This window comes from Tarenaya hassleriana, unplaced genomic scaffold, assembly GCF_000463585.1.
Source record: "Tarenaya hassleriana unplaced genomic scaffold, ASM46358v1 Cleome7, whole genome shotgun sequence".
Taxonomy (NCBI): Eukaryota; Viridiplantae; Streptophyta; class Magnoliopsida; order Brassicales; family Cleomaceae; genus Tarenaya; species Tarenaya hassleriana.
This window is the reverse complement of record NW_010969548.1, coordinates 1,437,885-1,453,567: the sequence shown is the minus strand read 5'-3', so window position 1 is coordinate 1,453,567 and position 15,683 is coordinate 1,437,885. Positions and strand designations below refer to the sequence as shown.

At 38.1% G+C, this 15,683-nt stretch overlaps 4 protein-coding genes and 1 pseudogene across 6 annotated transcripts in view; all 5 read left to right on the top strand.

Annotated features, from left to right (window-relative positions):
* Positions 1-299, top strand: part of LOC104800667 (probable LRR receptor-like serine/threonine-protein kinase At1g07560) — a 4,394-nt gene extending 4,095 nt beyond the window's left edge. The window contains exon 14 of one of the 2 annotated variants that reach the window (XM_010523547.1): positions 1-299. In XM_010523547.1, coding sequence (XP_010521849.1) covers positions 1-107 — 107 coding nt within the window. In that variant the 3' untranslated portion in view covers positions 108-299. The other variant, XM_019200935.1, reaches the window with a different exon arrangement.
* Positions 300-1,116: 817 nt separating this feature from the next.
* On the top strand, positions 1,117-4,603 carry LOC109116114 (annotated as a pseudogene).
* A 1,130-nt stretch (positions 4,604-5,733) lies between these two features.
* LOC104801528 (probable LRR receptor-like serine/threonine-protein kinase MEE39) lies at positions 5,734-7,594 on the top strand. The gene is made up of 9 exons (XM_019200940.1): positions 5,734-5,914; positions 5,985-6,129; positions 6,211-6,282; positions 6,378-6,449; positions 6,550-6,630; positions 6,725-6,885; positions 6,945-7,189; positions 7,272-7,398; positions 7,518-7,594. The coding sequence occupies exons 1-9, from the start codon at positions 5,734-5,736 to the stop codon at positions 7,592-7,594; spliced, it is 1,161 nt and encodes a 386-aa protein (XP_019056485.1).
* Positions 7,411-8,481, top strand: LOC109116121 (putative leucine-rich repeat receptor-like serine/threonine-protein kinase At2g04300). Its single transcript, XM_019200963.1, has 4 exons — positions 7,411-7,433; positions 7,518-7,583; positions 7,730-7,919; positions 8,011-8,481. The coding sequence occupies exons 3-4, from the start codon at positions 7,765-7,767 to the stop codon at positions 8,417-8,419; spliced, it is 564 nt and encodes a 187-aa protein (XP_019056508.1). The 5' UTR covers positions 7,411-7,433; positions 7,518-7,583; positions 7,730-7,764; the 3' UTR covers positions 8,420-8,481.
* Positions 8,482-9,380: 899 nt separating this feature from the next.
* On the top strand, positions 9,381-13,851 carry LOC104800666 (probable LRR receptor-like serine/threonine-protein kinase At5g59680). 2 transcript variants are annotated; one of them, XM_010523546.1, is made up of 13 exons: positions 9,381-9,792; positions 9,879-10,407; positions 10,524-10,999; positions 11,116-11,260; positions 11,355-11,426; positions 11,509-11,580; positions 11,695-11,772; positions 11,854-12,017; positions 12,117-12,370; positions 12,474-12,600; positions 12,681-12,746; positions 12,944-13,133; positions 13,214-13,851. In XM_010523546.1, exons 1-13 carry the CDS (start codon positions 9,711-9,713, stop codon positions 13,611-13,613), a joined length of 2,655 nt encoding a protein of 884 aa, XP_010521848.1. In that variant the 5' UTR covers positions 9,381-9,710; the 3' UTR covers positions 13,614-13,851. The 2 variants fall into 2 exon arrangements, with proteins under 2 accessions (XP_010521848.1, XP_010521847.1); XM_010523545.1 differs by having other exon boundaries at positions 9,876-10,407.
* Positions 13,852-15,683: the final 1,832 nt, after the last annotated feature.

Sequence of the window (15,683 nt, the reverse complement as noted above, 5' to 3'; positions counted from 1 at the left end):
GCGAACTGAAAGAGTGTTTTGCACTGTCTGAAAACATGGGAAACAGAGGGAGTGCCATCGAACTGAGCATCAACATCGACACGGAAACGACTCCCACGGCTCGGTGATCTGTCCCCCGAAATCCGCAAGATATCTCGTTTGCAAATGTTGTCATTTGGATATTGTTTCACGTCACAAGCCAGTCAACTTGTTTCTATGTGTACAGACGGAGCAAATGATTCTGTTTCTTGTTGTGTTTTTTCCTTTCTGATTCAAATGCTTGTAATCTTGATTCTTGGAAACGAACTCTTGTTCCTCGATTTCTCTTTTCACCGTAAGTAGGAGTATAACTGTTTCGATTCAATAAATTCTTTTTTTTTATATGTGGATATCTTTAAATATTTTTTTTTTTTATGAATTTGCCTCGAAATCTATTTTTCGGGTTGCTGTTTTGCTCGTTCGTAAATGTTAAAATGTTTTTTTAAAACAAAGGTTGCTGGAAAGGGCTTCTAATTTGTCTAAAGTTTCAATCGAATTCTAAAGTTTCAATCGAATACCAGTTACCGAGAAATTAAAAGAAAAAAATCAGTTTGTAAAGATATATATTGCATCAGCTGCGGTTACTTGTCCAACAAGAAAACGATAAACAATACAGAGTTTTCCATAGATTGCAGATAAACAATATAAGAGTGCGAAATTATGCAGAAATACGTATGAAGCTACACGTGTACAGTATTTTCCTGGGACTGACCTGTCCTTTGAAGAATAAACTACGGAGACTGAGATTGCAATCATCTTTCTGGGGTTAAATTATTGCAGAAACCTTATCGTGAAAGAATGTTCAGTGTCGTGATCGCATGTTTGAGGAATTCCCTCTGTGAGCTGTCTGGTCGTTACACAAACCAATTTTTATTCGTTACAGTCAAAGGAAAAAGACAGTATCCATTCATTCGAACGCGTCCTTTTCTTCCTTCTGACATTTGACGCCTTCAAAAGGCTGATCTGAAAAATCCATTCTCTTGCTCCTCCTATTTATATATGTTTGTAAATTTCAGACCTCGGACTGTCGCTTGTTGCGAAATGGAGATCCGTCGCGAGCTTTTCGTGGCACTGCTGATGGGGAGCTATGCCATCGCCATGCACGTCGTTCAAGCTCAGAGCCAGCAAGGTGCTCCCTCGATCCTTTTTTCATGGCTGAATACTTCATCTATTTAATTCCTGTGCGAGGAGCTGGTGGTGCGGTGGTACACAAAGTGCTGGCCACACCTAGAGTTCGAGTCAATCATATATTATAAAAAAAAAATCTATTTAATTCCTTTGTATTCATTATAACACTTGATATAATGAAATCAGACGACGCCTTCTCTCATCTGAATATGTTGGTCTATCGAATTCTTTCTTATGCATTGGTTAGACAGTATTTGTCCGAGATGAAATCTTTTTTTTTTCTGCGTTGTATATGTTATTGGATGATTTTAGAATGAATCGATAGATTGGATTAAAACTCTCACAAGAATCATATTTTTACGTAGTATATAGGTTTGGTAGAGGAGTTAAATACTCATGCAATATGAATTGGTAAAATATACATGTGATTTGATTGGTTTCGTTATTTATAATTAGTTGAATGAAAAAGTATGTGATAAATAACAAAAAAAAAGGATGCAATATGTAACCACTCATAATAAGTGAACCTTTTGTGAATGTTAGTGCCTTTTATTTTGGGTTTTTGGTTTTAGTTTTTAGTTTTTAGTTTTTAGTTTTTGGTTTTTAGTTTTTGATTTTTGGCTTTTAGATTTTATGAGTTTGTAAATCTAAAAAATTGTAACTTTTGGTTTTTAGTTGATTTTTTCTCCGGATTTTTAGAAAAACTAAAATTTAAAAAACTTAAAATTGTTGGTTTTTTCGGTTTTTAAAATCCAAAAACTCCGAAAACCACGTCCCATTCAACACCATTTAAATTTAAATGAAAATGTATGTCTTTAGATAATATTGTTTATATTTAAATCAAAATAAATATACAAGGTGTTGTTTAAATTTAAACTAAAAGTTACCTCTAAATAAAAAAAAAATAGATATATTTGTTCATCTTTCGAGAAATTATTTATATTATAATTAATTAAAAGTGGTTATTTTTGGCGAAAAGTTGTTTTCAAAAGGTATACAGTTTTGTTTGTAATTTTTAATTGCAAATGATAGTCTATGAATAAATAGTAGTAGAAATTTAGAAGCGTGAAAGGGATAGAAAGTATAGAGATTTGAGTATTCTTATGAATAATAATAGATAATTATGTAGAAAGATCGGTTCGTATCTCTTTTTATTCATTTACTTTTATTTTTATTTCCTACCTAACATTTTTTTTTTTTTTGATAATTCGAAAGTTACCCGAACCTTTGGCCAAATACGGGAAGTCCACGTGAATATCTAACATATATTATACTATATGTGTTAGCAGGATTCATCAGTTTGGATTGCGGTTTATCCCCCACGAGTCTCCCTGCATCGAACCGATAACCGGTTTAAATTTCTCGTCCGACGCCGGTTTCGTCCAGAGCGGAACCGGAAGAAGTGGGAAAGTCCAGACACGCATCATAAAGCCGTACACAACTCTGCGGTACTTTCCACAAGGAGAAAGAAACTGCTACGGCCTCAACGTCACGAGGGGAACCAACTATTTGATCAAAGCTGCGTTCCTGTACGGAAACTACGACGGTCACGACACTAAGCCAAGATTCGATCTGTACATAGGTCCTAACTACTGGACTACGGTAGATATGAAGAGCTCCGAAAATGGCACGACGGAGGAGATCATTCACGTACATACCGAGGTCCAGCTCTCTGGAGATATGTCTGGTTCGGACAGGAACCACTACGCCATTCATATCGTCCATAGAGCTACTGAAGATTTTCTATGTGTTTGTGTTTGAGAATGGAGAAAAGATAATAAAAATAAATAAACAAGAAGAAGAAGAAGAGCTTTCAAGAAGAAGAGAGTTGATTTCCAACTCTTTAACTTAATTATTTATTCATACTTTCTACACTAATATATACATAAGTTAGAGAGTAAATAAAACAATAAATAAGGAAATGTTGCTAGGAGAATAAGTCTCCCAACGGCTACACATCTTGGAGAGATATTGCAGCGTATATCCATAAGCATTAATAAGGAAATAAAACCCCATTGCATCGCATAGATTAGGGAATTGCTTTGATCTGATTTAGGATGATTATTCCTTTGATTCTCCTCTTCAAACGGTCACATATCTTTGCCATATTCTGAACTAGAGTTGTCACATCATGTACCAACTCATCCAAGACCATTTAAGATCTCAAAACCACTCATAATAAGTGAACCTTTTGTGAATGTTAGTGCCTTTTATTTTGGGTTTTTGGTTTTAGTTTTTAGTTTTTAGTTTTTAGTTTTTAGTTTTTAGTTTTTAGTTTTTAGTTTTTAGTTTTTGGTTTTTAGTTTTTGATTTTTGGCTTTTAGATTTTATGAGTTTGTAAATCTAAAAAATTGTAACTTTTGGTTTTTAGTTGATTTTTTCTCCGGATTTTTAGAAAAACTAAAATTTAAAAAACTTAAAATTGTTGGTTTTTTCGGTTTTTAAAATCCAAAAACTCCGAAAACCACGTCCCATTCAACACCATTTAAATTTAAATGAAAATGTATGTCTTTAGATAATATTGTTTATATTTAAATCAAAATAAATATACAAGGTGTTGTTTAAATTTAAACTAAAAGTTACCTCTAAATAAAAAAAAAATAGATATATTTGTTCATCTTTCGAGAAATTATTTATATTATAATTAATTAAAAGTGGTTATTTTTGGCGAAAAGTTGTTTTCAAAAGGTATACAGTTTTGTTTGTAATTTTTAATTGCAAATGATAGTCTATGAATAAATAGTAGTAGAAATTTAGAAGCGTGAAAGGGATAGAAAGTATAGAGATTTGAGTATTCTTATGAATAATAATAGATAATTATGTAGAAAGATCGGTTCGTATCTCTTTTTATTCATTTACTTTTATTTTTATTTCCTACCTAACATTTTTTTTTTTTTTGATAATTCGAAAGTTACCCGAACCTTTGGCCAAATACGGGAAGTCCACGTGAATATCTAACATATATTATACTATATGTGTTAGCAGGATTCATCAGTTTGGATTGCGGTTTATCCCCCACGAGTCTCCCTGCATCGAACCGATAACCGGTTTAAATTTCTCGTCCGACGCCGGTTTCGTCCAGAGCGGAACCGGAAGAAGTGGGAAAGTCCAGACACGCATCATAAAGCCGTACACAACTCTGCGGTACTTTCCACAAGGAGAAAGAAACTGCTACGGCCTCAACGTCACGAGGGGAACCAACTATTTGATCAAAGCTGCGTTCCTGTACGGAAACTACGACGGTCACGACACTAAGCCAAGATTCGATCTGTACATAGGTCCTAACTACTGGACTACGGTAGATATGAAGAGCTCCGAAAATGGCACGACGGAGGAGATCATTCACGTACATACCGAGGTCCAGCTCTCTGGAGATATGTCTGGTTCGGACAGGAACCACTACGCCATTCATATCGTCCATAGAGCTACTGAAGATTTTCTATGTGTTTGTGTTTGAGAATGGAGAAAAGATAATAAAAATAAATAAACAAGAAGAAGAAGAAGAGCTTTCAAGAAGAAGAGAGTTGATTTCCAACTCTTTAACTTAATTATTTATTCATACTTTCTACACTAATATATACATAAGTTAGAGAGTAAATAAAACAATAAATAAGGAAATGTTGCTAGGAGAATAAGTCTCCCAACGGCTACACATCTTGGAGAGATATTGCAGCGTATATCCATAAGCATTAATAAGGAAATAAAACCCCATTGCATCGCATAGATTAGGGAATTGCTTTGATCTGATTTAGGATGATTATTCCTTTGATTCTCCTCTTCAAACGGTCACATATCTTTGCCATATTCTGAACTAGAGTTGTCACATCATGTACCAACTCATCCAAGACCATTTAAGATCTCAATCCAAGCCATAGGAGCTTTCCTTGGTTGACAAGTAATATTCCAATTTGTCATACCGTTCAAGTCTCCATCTTGCATGTGTGTGAAGTTATTTGTCCAAACTTCTATGTCAACTACGGCCTCTGAGGAACGACGTTTTTGTTACTCAATCCGGTTCCCTCAAGAGCCTATTTAGATTGCATTTTAGCAACTCAAACAGCTCTATGCGGTGAGTAACACACTTCTGATTAAATTCTATACAAAGATCGAAACCTCGTAACCATCCTTAGCCTACATAAAATTAAAAACGCATTAATAGCACTGTACTCAGATGGTTCAGGCAGTGACATTTGATGTTTTGAACTCAACAGTGTCATCATATCTAAGTTTTTCTCCGAACTTTCGGATTCATTAACTTGGTGGTTGCTGATACAAAGATTCTGGCAGGTTTCCTAATGATATCTATGATCGTACTTGGACACAATACTTCCGCCCCGCCTATACGCAGATCAATGCACCACTCTCTATGTAAACAATTCCGACAGTGGCTACTATGTACCAGAAACCGCGCTTCAGTCAGCAATCACACCCCAAAATGCCACCGCACCGTGGCGCCTTACTTGGTCTTTGGATAGCTCCGAAGACCAGTTTTACATGTACCTTTACTTTGCCGAGGTCCAAAACATACGGTCCAACGACACCAGAGAATTCGATATATTCCTCAATGGAAATGTATATCAACCATCTATGCGTCCTCCAAGGTTATCATTGCTCACTTTACTCAGCGGATCAGCATATAAATGCGATGGAGCAAAATGTGATTTGTACATGACAAGAACTCAGCAATCGACTCTTCCTCCTCTTGTTAACGCCATCGAGGTTTACACTATAATCCAGTTTCCACAGTCAGGAACAAATCAGAGTGACGGTAAGTTAGTGTTCATGATTCAATATTTTTTCATGATCCTGTAATAACTCGAAACGAGTCATTCCAACAGTTTCTGCTATCAAGAACATCAGAACAAGTTATGGATTGAGTCGAATCGATTGGCAAGGAGATCCATGCGTCCCTCAGAACTTTTTGTGGAGCGGTCTCAAGTGCAACTCCACCGATATGTCCACACCGCCAAGAATCGTTTCCTTGTAAGATCACGCGTTTGCATTGGATATGATGTTTTCCTTATATCTTATGCTGGGAAATGTTGTCGTTGATCAAATAACCAGAAACTTGTCATCGAGTGGATTAACCGGGACTGTTGCATCGAGCATACAGGGCCTGACTCAGCTACAAGTACTGTAAGTATATCTCCAGCCTTGACTTAAGAAGCAGAAGTTATAATATCAACCGACATTTTTGGATGACATTAATTTCCTGTTTGTGCAAACACTAGTGACCTGTCAAACAACAACTTGGCCGGAGAAGTGCCTGAATTTCTTGCCGAAATGGACTCACTGACGGTCATGTAAGTTGCTCGAGAAGCCAAACCGAACAATAACTGTCTTCTAATTAAGTTCTGGCGGTTATGTCTTATGTACAAACCGTGATATTTCTGCCATTAACAGAAACTTAAGTCGGAACAAACTCAGTGGTAGAGTTCCTCAGGCCCTTCTTGAAAGATCTCATAAAGGAGAGCTTCAGTTAACGTAAGATTTTCTCGAGTAATAATAATGTTTCACTCGTTATCTAACCGGTTTCTGCATTTCATTACATATCTCTCATATAACATTTGTCTTGTAGCCTTGAAGGAAATCTTCTCTGTAACACAACGTCATGCAAGAAAAACGACAAAAACAAGTTCATAGTTCCGATTCTCGCATCCGTTGCATCTGTGGCCGCTATCACAGCCGTGTTGGTTTTCATTTTCATGTGCCGAAAGAAAAGGGCATCAAGTATTCAAGGTACTTTCATAGGATCTCATAGATTTATCTGTCATAACCCGCCTAGATTCTGCATTAAGGCTGCATCCTGGCTGTGGCAGTAACGAGGGATGGATCGACTAATTTAACCGAGCCATCAATTCTAAGGAAAAAGAGAAGATTTACGTATTCCGAGATTGTGGAGATAACAAAAAACTTCCAAAGGGTTCTTGGAAAAGGGGGGTTCGGAGTTGTCTACCACGGTTATTTAAACGATACAGAACAGGTAGCTGTAAAGATGCTGTCGGAGTCATCAGCTCAAGGCCAAAAGCAATTCAAGGCAGAGGTACTTGTACTAGTTCAAAGGCAGGAACATCTTTGAAATGGTAAACCGGATTTCTGTTGATTTAATTACCATGTTTCGACAGGTGGAACTTCTTCTAAGAGTTCACCATGTAAATCTGGTAAGCCTTGTCGGTTACTGCGATGAAGCAGACCACGTGGCTCTCGTCTATGAGTACATGCCCAACGGAGACTTGAAACAGTATCTCTCTGGTAAACTCGATTGTCTGATATTACGATAATCTGCTGTAATATTCTTCAGCTGATGATTTCTTGATTCATTTGAAGCTTTAGAAGGATCTAACATTCATCATGTAAATTGGTTAATACAGGAAAACTCGGCGGCTTCGTTCTGAATTGGGCAAGTAGACTACGGATAGCTGTGGACGCCGCTCTAGGTAAGTGCTAACAAGAATGAATTCTCTTCTACCGTCATCGTACCCAAGTTTTTTTTTTTTTCCTTTCGCCTCGTCTATCCACGAAATCGATGCCAAATTCTTGTCATGGATCATGTTAACCAGAAATGAATCTATTTCATATATAGGATTGGAGTACTTGCACACAGGATGCAAGCCCCCAATGGTTCATCGAGATGTCAAAAGTACAAATATACTACTCGATGAGCATTTCCTGGCCAAGCTCGCGGATTTTGGCCTCTCCAAATCTTTCCCCGTCGGAAGCGAATCTCATCTGTCCACCGTTGTCGCAGGCACACCTGGATACTTAGATCCCGAGTAATCATCCGATTCTACGCTGAAAAATCGGCTTACCTTCTTCGCCGTCGATTGATAAAATATGAGCAATCTTCCGTATCTGATTCTGCAGATACTATCATACGAAGTGGTTGAGCGAGAAGAGTGATGTATACAGCTTCGGGATCGTACTGCTGGAAATCATCACGAACCGACCTGTGATCGATCAAACCCATCAGAGGCCTCACATAGCTGAATGGGTAGGGCATATGCTTACAAGAGGGGATATAAAAAATATAACGGATCCGAACCTGCAAGGGAACTACGACAGTGGCTCAGTTTGGAAAGCAGTTGAACTCGCAATGTCATGCGTGAATCCATCAGCAGCAGGGAGACCAAACATGTCTTCGGCCGTTCAAGAACTAAAAGAGTGTCTGAAATCTGAAAACTCGAGAGCAGGAGGGAGTAGAGGCACGGAGTCCAAGAGTTCTGTGGAACTAAGCACGGAGTTTACCACTGAACTTTTCCCCAAGCCACGTTAGTCTTCTGTTCCAGGAACTCGGGAACCGGACATGCTTAGCTCAAGTGGGTTTTTTTATATATAAATCTGTCGATGTTTGATTGGGAAAAACGTGTGCGCTGGTTGATCTTGCAACTCTTCCTTCAGTATTTCTGTTGGCTTGCTGTAATGCTTTGGCGGAAGCTTTCTTGATTCTTCAAGAAACCATGTTATCTTGTGTGTAACTTAATTAAGGAGTTTGTATAAATTTAAAAAAAAAAACTTGTTTTTGTTATGGACCATTTTTAAATGATTTTGATTTTTTTTAAGGTTTGTTATTTAATAAACAAGATTCATTTGGGTTTTGATAAAAATTTGTTTGATATGTGGGTTTGGGGTTCGGCTTGATTTGTTTGAACTCTAATAAAATAAAATAAATACTCCCTAATAGTAAATAAGTGAAATAGATCGGATTTATTAAACCCATAATTTTTAATGGGTTGAATTTATTAAAGTCATCCAATAAATAAATCCATGAACTTATCCATATTCAATAACGATTAATTAGATTTGATTTGATTAACATTTTTAATCCAACCCATCTAGACAACTCTCTAGTTGCCGTTCTTGTGTTGCACCAATACACGAACACAAGGATTTTGTGATTTTAGATCTTTTCCCCCAAACACAAAGATTAAAAATTTAGAAGAAAAAAATAATAAAATAAAACCTCGATGTCCAGAAGATTGAGCATACAAACCCTGAAAGCGACCGTCAACGCTCTGTGGTCTGCTTGAATATCTATTTCCAGAAGTCGCCGATACACATATACGTATATATGTGTATGTATAAGCGCCATGACGTGGGGAAGATTGTTCAGATACGTGACAGGGATGCTACACGGCATGGCATCCGAAAAAGTCTAACAGATGGTTGACTGACTTGTGCATAACATGTGGAATCTGCCTCTGACGTAGAACAAGAATCAAGTTTCATTTCGAAAAGATTCAAGTGGATTTTAAACGCTAAAACCAAGTGCTTTGTCCAAATCTGTTCACGACTCTTTGTAACAGATTTGGTATGAATCCGTCCAGACACTTCTTCTTCTTCTTCTTCACCAATCGACATGCTCTGTTTTTCCTCAGCGGTAGACCTCTTCTTCGCAATAAACTAAAGCCAAGTTGCCTCTTTTGTATTCCTTTCAAATGTTTTCATTTTACTTTCGTAAGTTTGAAGTTTTCAGAGATTGACCCTCATAAGAGGCTCACAATCCATAGCTCAATGCTCCTGAGCTCGGCATTTTTGTTATCTTCTTGCTTCTGTGTACAAAAAAAATGCAGAGCCTTTCTGGATTCTTACTGGCACTGGTTTCATTTCTCGCCGTTATATATGCCGCTCGAGCTCAAGATCAACAAGGTAACCTCGTTTTTTACGCGATCTTGTACTCGAGATTGGAGATTCTTGGAAGTGAACTCCGCCTTTATCTTCTTCTGTCCCAGCAGGATTCATCAGTTTGGATTGCGGCTTACCCACCAGCGAGTCTCCTTACATCGAACCGTCAACCGGTTTAACCTTCTCATCGGACTCTGACTTTGTCCAGAGCGGAAAAACCGGTAGGATCCAGGAAAATCTTCGGTCCGACTACCTAAGACCGTACACAACTCTTCGATACTTTCCAGACGGAACACGGAACTGCTACAACTTGAGTGTCACCAAGAACACGAATTACCTTATCAGAGCGATGTTCCGGTACGGAAACTACGATGGCCTCAATAGTAACCCGAAGTTCGATCTATACCTCGGCCCTAACAACTGGACATCGGTGGATTTAGAAAGAAGAGCGAGGGAGGAGATCATTCACATCGTGAGATCGAACACTTTGCAGATTTGTCTGGTTAAGACAGGATCATCTACGCCATTCATATCCAGCTTGGAGCTACGGCCTTTGAGAAACGATACTTACATTACTAAATCTGGTTCGCTTAAGCTCTTCGCCCGCAACTATCTTCGCCCTCCAGATAAATCTATAAGGTACATACAATAAAAAACTTACCACTCAACCGATCTTTACCAACAAGGTAGAAAATGATACTTTCTTGCACAAGCTCTGTTTCTGCAATAACTTCCATGTCTGTGCATGCTGCCAGGTTTCGTAACGATATCCACGACAGAATCTGGACCTCGTACTTCCTCTCGGGGTGGAGGCAGATAAACACCACTCTCAACGTAAACGCGTCTAATGGCTACAACCCTCCGCAATCTGCCCTTGCAACGGCTGCAACTCCTACAAATGCCTCTGCACCGTTAATCATGCTCTGGCTTCTCGATTCCCGTGATGACGAAGTTTACTTCTACTTGCACTTCTCTGAGATCCAAGACTTGGGATCCAACGATACGAGGGAATTCGCTATTTCGTTGAATTTAAACAGCTCTAACACGGTTTTGAGCCCCCAAAAGCTGCAGATAAACACTATTTACAGCACATATGCTAGTAAGTGCTTTATCGGCATATGCACTTTGCAGCTGATCAGAACAGCGAGGTCGACTCTTCCTCCTCTGCTTAACGCTGTTGAGCTCTACACGATAATCCAGTTTCCGCAACCCGAAACCGACCAAAATGATGGTATGTATGTCTTTTACTGTCAGATTCATGTTTTTTAGACATTACAGAGTCCATGAATCAGTTGCTGCTAAGTCTTTTATGTTACTTCTTCCACTGTCTAAATCTTTTATTGTCAGTTGCTGCTGTCAAGAACATCAAAGAAACGTATCGGTTGAGTAAAATCAGTTGGCAAGGAGATCCATGCGTCCCTCAAAACTTCTCGTGGGACGGTCTAAAGTGCAACTTCTCGGATATTTCTACGCCGCCAAGAATCATTTCCTTGTACGATCGTTCTTCAAAACACGCTTCTCGTTTGTTGAAACATACGCCTTTGGATTTCTTTACATGTCACATCTTTCTACGATTGTATAACCAGAAACTTGTCATCGAGCGGATTGAACGGGACCATTTTGTCAGGCATAAAAGAACTGACCGAGCTGCAGATGCTGTAAGTACTCTCTGTCATTGGCTAGAAGCAAAGCTATTACGCCGAATAAGACCGACATTTGTGGTGTCCTAAAACGGAACAGGGACTTATCAAATAACAGCTTGACTGGAGAAGTGCCGGAATTTCTTGCCAACATCAAGTCACTGACAGTTGTGTAAGTTGTTTGAAAAAGCAAAACAGAGCATTTTGCCCTGTTTTTCATTATCAGAGATATAGGGAACATTCTAGAAGATTACCTTGCATATATCGGATTTTTTTGCCACGACAGGAACTTAAGTCGGAACAATCTTAGTGGCGCAGTTCCTCATGCCCTTCTTGATAGACAGAAGAAAGGACTGAAGCTAATGTAAGATTCTCTCTATCGATTTTATTTTATTCCGCTCGTTACCGACCAATTTAACGCATTTTACCATTCCATATCTTATAGTCTCGATGGAAACCCAAAGCTTTGTAACTCCACTTCATGCAAAGGACACGACAAAAAGAAGTTCGTGGTACCGGTCGTTGCGTCAGTTACTTCTGTTGCTGCAATCGCAGTTGTGTTGTTTCTCGTTTTCGTATTCAGAAAGAAAAAGGCGTCAGTCGTCGAAGGTATTTGAAAGAGATTCATCACCAAGAACAATATCTATATACATATATAGATATAGATATTGCAATCTAAGTTTATGATACATAAGTTATGATTTACAGAGCCAAAACCGGCATCAGGGTTACTGGTAACAGAGGCAAGATCCAACAATAGACCTACACATTCACCGATCGTAAGGAAGAAGAGAAGATTTACATATGCAGAGGTTATAGAAATGACAGATAACTTTGAAAGAGTTCTTGGTAAAGGAGGGTTTGGAGTCGTCTTTCACGGTTGTTTAGACCATAATGAACAAGTCGCTGTCAAAATGCTTTCTCATTCATCAGCTCAAGGCCTTAAGGAATTCAAAGCAGAGGTAACTTTTTGTTATTTACCCTAATCTTTTTGCAGATCCAAGCAAGCAAAGAAACACAATCCACCTTTAAAACGATCGATTAAAAATCGTGTTGTTTGGTCAGGTTGAACTTCTTCTGAGAGTTCACCACATAAATCTGGTAAGCCTTGTCGGATATTGCGATGAAGGAGACCGCATGGCCCTCGTCTACGAGTACATGCCGAAAGGAGACTTAAGACAACATCTCTCAGGTATTGCAGCACCGTTTATGCTCTGATAAAACTTGAATCTTTGTAATGATCTGACACTAAACCAATGGCTAATACTACAGGAAAACGTGGCGGCTTTGTTTTGAGCTGGGAAACCAGACTAAGAATAGCTGTGGACGCCGCACTAGGTCTGTGCCCTAATTCCCTGAGTTTTTTTACCTTTTCATCTCTTTGTTTTGATTGTAAACTCATTCCAAAGAGTCGAACTCAAGTTGTTCTTCGTTCCTTTTACGACATTCGACTAAACAAGAACGATGTTCTGACAATTACATTATCCAAGATTTTGTTTTCCTCCATGGAATCAACTCGAAACTATCTTACGTAGGATTGGAGTACTTGCATGTGGGATGCACACCGGCGATGGTTCATAGAGATGTCAAAAGCACGAACATACTTCTCGACGATCGGTTCCATGCCAAACTCTCGGATTTCGGCCTCTCTAGATCTTTCCCTGTCGGAACCAAAACTCATGTCTCGACTGTAGTTGCCGGCACTCCCGGATACCTTGATCCCGGGTAAGCATTATGATCACTTTGCATTTACGCTATTAGAATCTTCAGCGTTTATGATCTGTATCTTATATATTGTTTTGCAGATATTTCGGTACAAACCGGTTAACAGAGAAGAGCGATGTCTACGGTTTCGGGGTCGTGTTATTGGAGGTCATGACAAATCGACCCGTGATCGAGCAAGCACGTGAAAAGACTCATATCAAAGACTGGGTCGCGTCAAGATTGACGAGAGGAGATATCGGAAACATAATGGACCCGAATCTCCGTGGGGATTACGAAACTGGATCTGTCTGGAAAGCTGTTGAATTAGCAATGTCATGCCTGAATCCATCTTCCAGGGAAAGACCGACCATGTCTCGTGTCGTTCAAGAACTGAAAGAGTATCTGAAATCTGAAAGGTCGAGAAGAGGAGACACGAAGGCCAAGAGCTCCGTGGAACTGAGCGTGGAATTCACCACCGAAGTGTTCCCCAGGGCACGTTAATTAGTCTTCTGTTCCAAGAACTCCGGATCCAAAGTGGTGCTTTTACGATTCTGCAGATCCTTGTCTGAACCATTTGAAGAGTCGTCTGCTGATGATTCATGTCGGAATCTTATTACAATTAGTACTTGTGGGTTTTTACTAAGTCCGTACAAAGCTTTCCTAACCAGTTAAAGAACTGTGTTAATTAGTTTATGTCAATAAATTTCATATTTTAGTAGTAAATCATACATAAAATATGCAGTATTACGCTTCAAAATATTTATTTTTTAGTTGAGCCATATATATAATATTTAATATTTTACTACAATCCTTTAAGTATCAAAAAGTCCTTTTACCAAAAAAAGAAAGTGTAAAAAATGCAACTAAAGCTAGCGTAGAGTTGCATAGCATTTGAATTTAAATAGGAAGAGCAACAACATGCGTAGCGCTTATTTGTTCATCCACAAAGTTAGATCTCGAGCCATTGTAAAACAATATAGCATTTTTAGTGTTTATATATTCTATCGTATAAATATAATGTTCCGATCAATTTGTTTATATGAATCTGAAAGGTCGAGAAGAGGAGACACGAAGGCCAAGAGCGCCGTGGAACTGAGCGTGGAATTCACCACCGAAGTGTTCCCCAGGGCACGTTAATTAGTCTTCTGTTCCAAGAACTCCGGATCCAAAGTGGTGCTTTTACGATTCTGCAGATCCTTGTCTGAACCATTTGAAGAGTCGTCTGCTGATGATTCATGTCGGAATCTTATTACAATTAGTACTTGTGGGTTTTTACTAAGTCCGTACAAAGCTTTCCTAACCAGTTAAAGAACTGTGTTAATTAGTTTATGTCAATAAATTTCATATTTTAGTAGTAAATCATACATAAAATATGCAGTATTACGCTTCAAAATATTTATTTTTTAGTTGAGCCATATATATAATATTTAATATTTTACTACAATCCTTTAAGTATCAAAAAGTCCTTTTACCAAAAAAAGAAAGTGTAAAAAATGCAACTAAAGCTAGCGTAGAGTTGCATAGCATTTGAATTTAAATAGGAAGAGCAACAACATGCGTAGCGCTTATTTGTTCATCCACAAAGTTAGATCTCGAGCCATTGTAAAACAATATAGCATTTTTAGTGTTTATATATTCTATCGTATAAATATAATGTTCCGATCAATTTGTTTATATGTATATATTCCCTAGTATATGTATTTAAATAGAATCGAATTTCTAAAAAATGACGTTTTAGATTTTTCCATTATTTTTAAAGAAATATAAAAAACTCATATATACCCTTATTAAAATTATAATATTATTGAAGTTGAATATTTTTTATGAGGAATAAAATTATAAATTTTAAAAAAATGGCGTCTATTTAATAATAAAAATATCATATTATTAAATACGGAAAGAATGTAAAACAAAAAGGTGAAATTTACGTGGAGAGCAGAGGAGAGAGAGAGGGGATAGCACAAGGGGACATGTGGTATGGTATGTTTCGAAGCCGCTAACCACTTTTCTCGATGTCTGAGGATTTTTGCATTTACACAACCCTCATTTACTCTCTTCCCCTGCCTTGCGGCTAGGGATAGCCATTTCGAGTTTCGGTTCGAATTTGGTTCGGTTATATTCGGTTATAGAAAAACTATAATCATTCGTTTTTTATCGATTCGGTTCGGTTCAGTTTCGATAAAAAAAACTCATTTTTTCAAAGAAAATCGTCGGTTTTTTCGGTTATTTTTTTATTCGGTTCGGTTTCAGTTTTTTCGGATTTAAAGAAATCATAACCGTTCGGTTTTGATGTCGGATTCGGTTCGGGTACAGTTATGTTTTATTCGGTTTGATTATTTGTTTAATAACTGAAATGACCACCCCTAATTGCGGCCTCTCTCCCTCTCTCTTCTCTCTCTCTCAATATGTGAACCAGGTTTAGAGGTTTAACAAAAAAGATATCTGGATTCTCATAATTGCGACCAATGTGGCACCAAATCCACATAGAGAATATCAACACACAGTCCACTATATGTACATATGATCTGACAGAGGGTCATAATAAACTGGAAATTCCACGTGCTAAGCTCT

Excerpts from the sequence above, each read along its gene's own strand:
- LOC104801528 (XM_019200940.1), top strand. The coding sequence starts at position 5,734 with ATGCGTCCTCCAAGGTTATCATTGCTCACTTTACTCAGCGGATCAGCA. Across the intron at positions 6,886-6,944 it reads AAGGGCATCAAGTATTCAAG|GCTGCATCCTGGCTGTGGCA; the intron begins GTACTTTCATAG and ends TTCTGCATTAAG. Across the intron at positions 7,399-7,517 it reads CTTGAAACAGTATCTCTCTG|GAAAACTCGGCGGCTTCGTT; the intron begins GTAAACTCGATT and ends TGGTTAATACAG.
- LOC109116121 (XM_019200963.1), top strand. The coding sequence starts at position 7,765 with ATGGTTCATCGAGATGTCAAAAGTACAAATATACTACTCGATGAGCAT. Across the intron at positions 7,920-8,010 it reads CCTGGATACTTAGATCCCGA|ATACTATCATACGAAGTGGT; the intron begins GTAATCATCCGA and ends CTGATTCTGCAG.
- LOC104800666 (XM_010523545.1), top strand. The coding sequence starts at position 9,711 with ATGCAGAGCCTTTCTGGATTCTTACTGGCACTGGTTTCATTTCTCGCC. Across the intron at positions 11,000-11,115 it reads CGAAACCGACCAAAATGATG|TTGCTGCTGTCAAGAACATC; the intron begins GTATGTATGTCT and ends TTTTATTGTCAG. Across the intron at positions 11,427-11,508 it reads CTGACCGAGCTGCAGATGCT|GGACTTATCAAATAACAGCT; the intron begins GTAAGTACTCTC and ends AAAACGGAACAG.